This window comes from Corvus kubaryi, unplaced genomic scaffold (assembly GCF_017639235.1).
Source record: "Corvus kubaryi isolate FWS band 111438036 unplaced genomic scaffold, C.kubaryi_AGA036_p1.0 split3-37296, whole genome shotgun sequence".
NCBI classification, from domain to species: Eukaryota; Metazoa; Chordata; class Aves; order Passeriformes; family Corvidae; genus Corvus; species Corvus kubaryi.
The window spans coordinates 3,337,272-3,346,012 of NW_024582086.1; the positions used below are offsets into that span (position 1 = coordinate 3,337,272).

Genomic DNA, 8,741 nt, shown 5'->3' on the forward strand with positions numbered 1-8,741 from the left:
ACATGGCAGACTCTCACAACCAGCTTTCTTACTCGGGCGGCAATGTCTTTCCACTCTTCAACAGCCCAGATTGGTTTTCCCCTATGCTGCCAATTAGCTTTTTCCCACTTTTCCAGCCATCCCCATAGAGCATTGGCTACCATCCATGAATCAGTGTAGAGGTAGAGCTTTGGCCACTTCTCTCTTTCAGCAATGTCCAGGGCTAGTTGAACAGCTTTGAGTTCAGCGAGTTGGCTTGATCCACCTTCTCTTTCAGTAGCTTCTGCAACTCATCGTGTGGGACTCCATACGGCTGCTTTCCACTTTCGTTTCATCCCTACGATGTGACAAGAACCGTCGATGAAAAGAGCATAGCGTGTGTCTCCCGATGGCAGTTGGTTGTATGGTGGAGCTCCTTCAGCACGTCACTTGTTCTTGTTCCTCTTCATCAGTGACACCAAAGTTTTCACCTTCAGGCCAATTTGTGATTATTTCCAACATCCCAGGGCGATTCAGTTTCCCGATACGGGCGCGCTGTGTGATGAGAGCAATCCATTTGCTCCATGTGGCATTGGTGGCATGATAGGTGGAGGGAACCTTTGCTCCCAGAGAAGGAGGAAGGCCTCTGTTCTTAGAGATGAAATGCTCCCAGAGATGGATGAAGAGAACTTTTATTTCTGAACAGCTCAACCTTAGAATTGTACCCCAGTAATTCAAGATTGGACCCTCGAAAGCAGTTGTGGGAAAAGCTGCAAGTCGGGGGAAGGGACTCACATGTGAGCAAAGAACCAACCCAGGCGGCTGGCTCGTTGTGATAATGTTTTCATAGCATGGGCAAGAGAGACTCCTCTTCCTAAATGGACTGAACAAGGTTATTATGGAAGTGGTAAACAGACTGAATATCTCAAGGGTTGTCTTTTTACATTGTCAGTGGGAGAAGGGAGAAAGGTGGGGGGGAGGAGAAGTGTTCTGAAGGTGTGGTATGATTTTTTTTTTCTTCATTTAGCTCTGTTAATAAATTTCTTTATATTCTTTTAAGTTTGGTGCCTGCTTTGCATTTCTCCTAATTCTTATCTCACAGAAGATAAATAGTAGTGAGTATTTTAGACCAAACCACTATACTAAATTGGTGTTTCTGCCCGGTTACAAACCGAACCCGCTACAAGGGGATTTCCAAGAGGGGAGGCATCTGAGGGGGCAGGGTCTCAGGGGATTGACAGGGACCATATAAGGGTAATTGGGGAGGGCTTGAGTGACAGACACCGAACAATCCAGAACTCCAGGAGGGGTTTGGGTGATTGATAGGGAAGGAGCCAGAACAAGGGGAGGGAATAACCATATTGGGAGCACCGGGGGAGTGGCTTGGGTCTGGGGCAAACCAACTGGGAGTAGAAGTGGGGAGGGTAGGGACGAACCATTAGGGTACAAAGAACATACAAAAATACAATAAAAACATCACATCACCACATCTCTCCGTTTTTTGTTTTAAAAATTTTAAAATTGTTTTCTTGTTCACACAACCAGTCTGGTGGAGCTGCTGCTGCTTCTTCTGTTACTTCTGTATAATTGACTTGAGGGAGTGCAGTGGCGGTAACAGAAACGCAAAATTTCTTTAATAAACTGAATAGAAACAAAACTAATAGAGTAAACAAGATCAAAAATCACTGGTGAGAAAATCAAGACCTAAACATGAAAACTCAGGGACAAACAGGGATGTGGGGAAATCTTGGGGTTGGTGACGCCACTTCCTCCTCCCAGTGCACACATCCACCTGGGGTCTGAGGGTCTCACCTGATGTTTTGGGGTATACGGTTTCACCCACTTTTGTGGGATCCACCTCACTCCTAGGGGTGTGGATATGCAAGCGTACCCACAACCCCAAGTGACCAGCTTGTACGGCCCCACAACCTTACCGCTTTCTGGATCTCTTATAAGGACTGGCGGATGCTCACTTAGAGGGTATCTGCTGTGTGGACAGAAGTGTCTTGCCACTGGCAGGTTCATGTTGTTAAATGAGCAGTTCAAAAAATTGATCACAAAGAGAACTTTGCTTAGCCGATCTTGTGGGGAAAGCTCTCTACTGCTCGCCCATTGGTGCTTCAGGGTGGTTTTGAGCGTTTGGTGGGCCCGCTCAATCATCACTTGGCCAGTCAGGGAGTAAGGGATGCCCTTTTTATGTCTTACTCCCCACTCGTCCAGGAACTCATTGAAAGCCTCTGATCTATATGCAGGGCCACTGTCTGTTTTGACTTCCTTGGGGACCCCCAAGACTGCAAACGCCTGCAGAGGGTGTTTCCTGGCATGTTCAACCTTTTCTCCTGCGTGGGCAGAGGCGTAGACTGCTCCGGAAAAAGTATCTATATTCACATGAACATACTTTAGTTGGCCAAATTCGGGAAAGTGCGTGACATCTGTGTGCCACACTTCACAGCTAGCCAACCCTCTGGGGTTCACCCCAGTGCCTAATGAGGGCAGGGCTGACCGCTGACAATGTGGGCACAATACCCACGATGGCCTTCGCCTGACTCCGCGTCAGGTAGAGCTGACGGACCAATCTGGGTCCGTTCTGGTGGAACATTTGATGGCTCAGTTTCGCTTGCTCGAAAACTTTTGACGTCCTGGCCATCTCTGCAGGGGCGACAAGGGCATCCGCTCTCTCATTGCCCTTGGCTATCGGGCCTGGCAGGTCCGTGTGCAGCCTCACATGCATCACAAGGAATGGGTGCTCTCGGTGGGAGACAAGATACACTAACTTCGAGAGCAACTGGAAGAGATGTTCGTTTGAAACCTCTTTCAGAATAGCATTTTCTGCTCTCGCTACCACTCCTGTGACATAGGCCGAATCTGTGACCAGACTGCATGGCTCAGGGAACCTCTCAAAGGCTCTGACGACAGTGGCCAACTCAGCAATTTGAGGGGAACCCTCTGCGTACTCAATGTCTGCCTCCCACTGCTGAGTTTGATGATCCTTCCAGGTCATCACGGCTCTATGGGATGCTCCGGACACATCGTAAAAATTGTCACACCTTCTAGAGGTTGCCTGCTTCTAATGTCTTTTGGGAAAAGAACAAAATGTTCCTGGAATAATTTGTGAGCAGGAGCGTGGACAGAAATCTGTCCTGTGTAGCTATCTAAAGCTATCTGAAGAGTTCCGTTCTCAGCCAGTAGTTGCTCGAACATCTCTTTGGTCAGTTTGGTGGAGGACAATTTGTCCTGCTCCAAACGGACCAGCAAGTGAATGCATGAAAAGTCACACCCAGCCAATTCCCAAAGCCTCGCCCGAGCTTTCTGAATTAACTGGGCCATCAGTTCCTTGGCCTTAGTGATGGTTTCGGACGTTGTGTTGCTCAGAAACACCCACTCGATGATTCAGAGAGGGTCTTTCTGGCTCCGGTCCCACTGGAATATGAGCCCGTTAAGGTGGGACAACTCTCCCATTACAATGAATTTGAAGGGCAGTTCCAATTTGCAACTATGCGCCTGCCTCTCACGCAGGCCTCTACTTTTCCAAGGCAGGCCTTGTCTCTGGGGTCAAGGTCCTAGGAGAACTCAGCTCCTCCTTCCCTTTCAACAAATTGAGAAGGGGGGCTAGGTCTTTGGCGGTAATCCCCAGCCAGGGCCTGATCCATCCTAAAGTGCCACACAGTGAGTGGAGGTCCGCCAATGTTTGGGGATCACTTTTAATGGCCAATTTTTGAGGAACAATGGTCCTCTAAGTGATCTCCAACCTCAAATATTTCCAAGGGGGCATCTTTTGGACTTTGTCTTCCTGGAGAGTGAATCCAGCAGATGTCAAAACATTGATGACTTGGTCAAGGGTGTCTTGAAGTATCTGGTCATCAGGCGCGTACACTAGCACATCATCTATATAGTGCAGGATGATGGCTTCCCTCACAGTGGCACAAACTGGGGACAGCAATGAGGTGATGTACCACTGGCAGATGGTAGGGGAGTTCTTCATACCTTGGGGAAGAACTCGCCAGCGGTATCGCTTCATTGGGGCTCCTTCGTTGGTGGTGGGAACCGACAAGGCAAACCGTGGAGCATCGGCGGGATCGAGGGGAATTTTAAAGAAACAATCTTTGATGCCTATAACTGCCAAATTCCAATTCTGGGGGAGCATTGCTGGGAAGGCATCCCTGGTTGAACGGGCCCCATGTCTACAATGACCTTGTTGATTTCCCCAAGGTCGTGGAGTAGTCGCCACTTGTCCTTCCCCGGCTTCTTGATGACAAAAACCGGAGAATTCCAAGGGCTGAAAGTTGGCGCGATGTTTCCTAGAGCCAACTGCTCCTCAATGAGTTCAGTGAGTGCCTTCAATTTCTTTCCTTCTAGTGGCCACTGATCCACCCAAATGGGGGAATCAGTTGTCCAATCTAACTTTTGAGTGGGGCACTCCACAGTGGCCGCAATTAAAAATCCTGAGGGGTTTTCAGGATCTCTAATCTCATCCCCCATTGTGACATGGCGTCCCGTCCCCACAGGGGTGCCTGATAATCCATCACGAATGGGCGTAAAGTAGCCAATTTCCCATCTGGTCCCTCAATTTGTACAATGCTCTTGGATATTTTTGCCAATTTTGTCCCTCCAATTCCCTGGATACGTCCTGCCATGGGTTGCAATTCCCAATGTGACGGCCACTGCCCCCAGGGAATGATCATGACATCTGCCCCCGTGTCCAGCAGGCCTTCCAAACAGATTGTGTCATTGCCTTGCTGGACATTACAATATATAATTGGTTTATTTTCCCCCACCACTTCTGCCCAGTAGACATCTGGGGACTTGCTGTCTACTGGGATTCCTGATGGTATGGAGATAGCCCGGCCAAGGACTTGCCCCTTGGCCAGATAGAAGGGTGGGTTGATACACCGTGCCACCAGCAGACGTTGTGCCGGGTCATCCGTGAGAATGGCCGGGCACGCTTCTAGCTCTTGAGGTGCGTGCTTTGTGTCTCCAACGGCCAGGTACTTACAGCTTCCCCCTGAAGGCACCAATCCTCCTTCCAGTGGTTCCACTGCAACTACTGTCCACTGATCCGATCTCAACAAGTGGTCCGTTGCTGTCCTCAGAGACAGTGGTGGTTGAGGGCGCCAGGTTTTGCCAGGATCCCTTGCTATGGACGGAAAACCTGCACAAGAGTCACATCCGATTTTAATGTCACATCCGGTGAGCGGTGTTGTTCTTGATTCCCCCCCACTCCCCACAAGTCCTGCCTCATTTTTGTCCCCATGCGAGGCAGGACCATGCTGTGCACCTAGGTTTTTTTTGGCGCAGCACCAGGCGCCGATGGTGTTGGCGCTCTTCCTCGCCTTTCCCTTGCTGCATCTGCCGCCCTTTTGGGGCAGAACTTGGTGAAGTGTCCCACCTCCTGACAGTAAAAACATATAATTTCCCCCCTTAATCTTTGTGGTGTTTGCGATTGTGCTGGAGTTTGTGCGTGGACTGCCATGGCCATTGTTGGAATGGGCCGTCGAGGGGGTTGTCTGGCATCCATTGTGGAAGCCGTCTTTATGCAGGCCTCCACGAGTGCAGGGAGCGTTGGCTCGGGGTATACTGGCAGACCCGGCGATCACCCTCTTGCATGCTTCGTTGGCATTCTCTTTGGCCACTTTGAGGATGATCGTTGGGTGCATGGCCTGATTCTCTACTTGCCGCTCTACCTGTGCCCTTATCCGGTCCGCAAACTCAATAAAGGATTGATTAGGGGCTTGTCTTATATTTAAATAACTTTTGGGGACTTCTGGGGTAGATGCGGGAAAGGAAAGGAAGGCCTTCTCCACTGCCGCCATTATTTTTTCTACGGTGGCCTTGGGTAAAACTTGGGCCTGCTCCCTAGGCTCTTTGTAGGCCTCTTCACTGCACAGGTGGTCTATTGAAAGAGCCAATTCATCAGTGTCAACAGCCGTGTTTTGGTCTCTCCATAGGTGCAGAATGAGTGCCTGCAAGGACCGCTTCCATGCCTGCTCCCATAGCATGTACTCAGTGGGGGCGAGCAGGCATGCAAACAGCTCCTTGATGTCCCAAGGGACTAGGTCATTGGAAGAAAAGGTGGCTTTCAAGAGGCCTTTAAAGTATTCACTTTTCCTCCCAAACTCTTTTTGGGCCTTGCAGAGCTCTTTTTTGTTTTGGTAGGAGAAAGGCCTCCATTCCCAAAGGCCTCCCCCTACCCCACCAAAAGAAACTGGGGAGGCGTGGTAGACTACCCCCGGTTCTGGGTTCTGGGCCCCAGGCCTACCTCATCCGGTCCCAGTAGCGTGGGGACCGAATGTCGGGGTGTGGGAACAGGAAGTTGGAAGCAGGGAGGCAGAGTCAGCGGAGAAGGGGAAGGGAACGGGGCAGGGCCCGCTTCCGCCCCGGAAAAGGTGGACCAATCCTGAAGCACCTCCCATGAGGAGGGAGGGGCTCGGGGTCCTGGGAAAAGCGGTGTGGTGAAGGGCAGGGAGGGAGTTTCGGGGAGGTGGAGGTAGGGGAGGAGTCGGGATGAAGGGAATTTCGGGAAAAAGAAGCACAAGGTGGGGGGCCGACCCTGCGGTCCCCTCCATCTTGTGTCCTTCGGGGGCCATTTTGTGGATCGGGGAGGGAGCGGATCGAAGGGCTAGGAGATGGATAGGGAGACGGGAACGGGGTCTGGGAGCACCGGGATGGGTGAGGGGAAGGATAGGGAGACAACCAAGTGGACTGGGGATATTGGGAGGGACACGGGGATGGGTAAGGGGAATAACTGGAATCGGGGGTAGAGGGATCCGAACTGGGGATATTGAACCTTACAACTTTGGGGGACGGAACTGGGGTAGAGGGCTTAAGGATAGAAGCCTTGGCTGGTGGGCCCTGCTGACCAAGACTAGGAGGCTGGGGGGTCCGCGAGGAGCCAGGAAGACTACCATCTTGGCTACCCTCCGCTTCGCGGGTTGCTCCCCCAGGACCACCCAGAGAGGGACGAGAGGAAGGGGTAGAAGGGTTAGGGAGAACTGGGGACAAACCAGATGGCTCTCTTTCCACTACAAAACTCTCTTTAATTGCACTCCAAATTAAAATATAAAGCGGGATAAATTTGGGTGCCTGGGTGTCTCCTTCATTGGTTTTTTGTGTGAGCGTCACCCCTACTGCATTCCAAAAAGGGAACGAGGTCACGTCCTCTGGGGACACCCTAAGGTAATGGAAGAAGAACCACCTCACAAACAATTTTAACGTTCCCTTCTTAAACCTTTTCCCCCCCTCCCTCAAGGAGACCCACAACTTGGTGATAAAATCCCCACTGCTGTGCTGACAACCGTGCGCCCATCTCACAAAAATCCCAACAACACAAAGCTGGTAAAAACTGGGGGCCTAACACTCTCAAAGACAAAACTGTCAGCACAGCACACCGTACCCCTACCCGCAGCAAAACGACAAAAAAAAAGGAACAGAAAAAAGAAGGGTCTGGGACCTCTTGGGGGTACACACTCGCAATTGCCCCACCACACAATAAGCACACTGAGGCCCCACCTTTGTCCCCTGGCCAACAGGGACAATCACTCACCGAACTCCACGGACGGGGTGCTGCAGGTCGGGTCCTTTCCCAGGGAAGCAATCCCTCCGGCGCTGAGGGGTTGTCGCTTCCTGCCCCGGGAGCACCATCCGGCAAAAACAGCTCCCACCGGGGCTGCTGACGCACCAATGGATTTTTGCAGTACAATCCTAGGCATGGGGTCTCTTACCCTCAGGGAGGCTCCACATTGGGCGCCACCTGTCGCAGTGACCACTGCTGTCCATTGCCCAAGCTAGCTCCAGTGGTGAGCAGCAGGAGTGGGGAGCAGCTGGAGGCACGGAGCTTTAAAGCTGCTCCTCTGAAGCCTCTGCTCTACCCAGGGGAGCACAGGCTCCAGGCACTGTGGCGGTCAGCAGCCCTCGAGGAAGGGAAAATTAAAAAGTAGCAGGGAGGCTTGCCACGGGAGGTAATCCAAGTTTATTGAAGGGTATCCACGGAGGACAAGCAACAGTTCCAGAGCGACCATGCCTTATAAAGGGGGGTTGAACAAGGAGAGTAACCTAACTAGGGACCAATAAGCAGATTAGGAGGGAGGGACGCTGGAGGGATGGACTCACATCTGGTCCAATAGTCTTAGGGGGTTGAGGGAGAGGGGTCACATGTCCCAATGGGGTGTTGAGGTTTAGTGGATTTCCAAGAGGGGAGGTATCTGAGGGGGCAGGGTCTCGGGGGATTGACAGGGACCATATAAGGGGAATTAGGGAGGGCTTGAGTGACAGACACCGAACAATCCAGAACTCCAGGAGGGGTTTGGGTGATTGATAGGAAAGTGCCAGAACAAGGGGAGGGAATAACCATATTGGGAGCACCGGGGGAGCGGCTTGGATCTGGGGCAAACCAACTGGGAGTAGAAGTGGGGAGGGTAGGGATGAACCATTAGGGTACAAAGAACATACAAAAATACAATAAAAACATTGCATCACCACAGGACAGAAACAGGAAGAAGGAAAGGAGAATTGTAGAGGTAATGTCCTAAACAATTGGGTACCTAGACCTTGTAGTACCCTAAATTAGGATGAATATTGGCCATAAACTACTATATTTACTTTGTCCCCATCAGGAAACAGGCTCATCCATGTGAAATTTCAACGGGTATTTTAAAATCATTTCTCCTCAATAGATAATATTTTATTTTCCGGTAATTTGTTTAGGATATGTGTGGGTTATATTGAGAAGTTCTTAGGTGCTCTGCACGGAAGGTGTTTGGGTAAAATTATAAGATTCCGGCCCTTAG

The 8,741-nt window shown here is 50.9% G+C and overlaps 1 protein-coding gene across 1 annotated transcript; it reads right to left on the reverse strand.

The window, feature by feature from the left end:
* Positions 1-3,493: 3,493 nt before the first annotated feature.
* LOC121658422 lies at positions 3,494-8,098 on the reverse strand. The gene is made up of 2 exons (XM_042015319.1): positions 7,499-8,098; positions 3,494-5,107 (listed from the first exon to the last, which is right to left on the reverse strand). The coding sequence occupies exons 1-2, from the start codon at positions 7,662-7,664 to the stop codon at positions 4,392-4,394; spliced, it is 882 nt and encodes a 293-aa protein (XP_041871253.1). The 5' UTR covers positions 7,665-8,098; the 3' UTR covers positions 3,494-4,391.
* Between the last annotated feature and the right edge of the window lie 643 nt (positions 8,099-8,741).

Bases quoted from the DNA above. Each gene is read 5' to 3' on its own strand.
- LOC121658422 (XM_042015319.1), bottom strand. From the start codon at position 7,664: ATGCCTAGGATTGTACTGCAAAAATCCATTGGTGCGTCAGCAGCCCCG. The intron at 5,108-7,498 runs GTGAGTGATTGT...ACTCTTGTGCAG, and splicing joins CACCCCGTCCGTGGAGTTCG to GTTTTCCGTCCATAGCAAGG.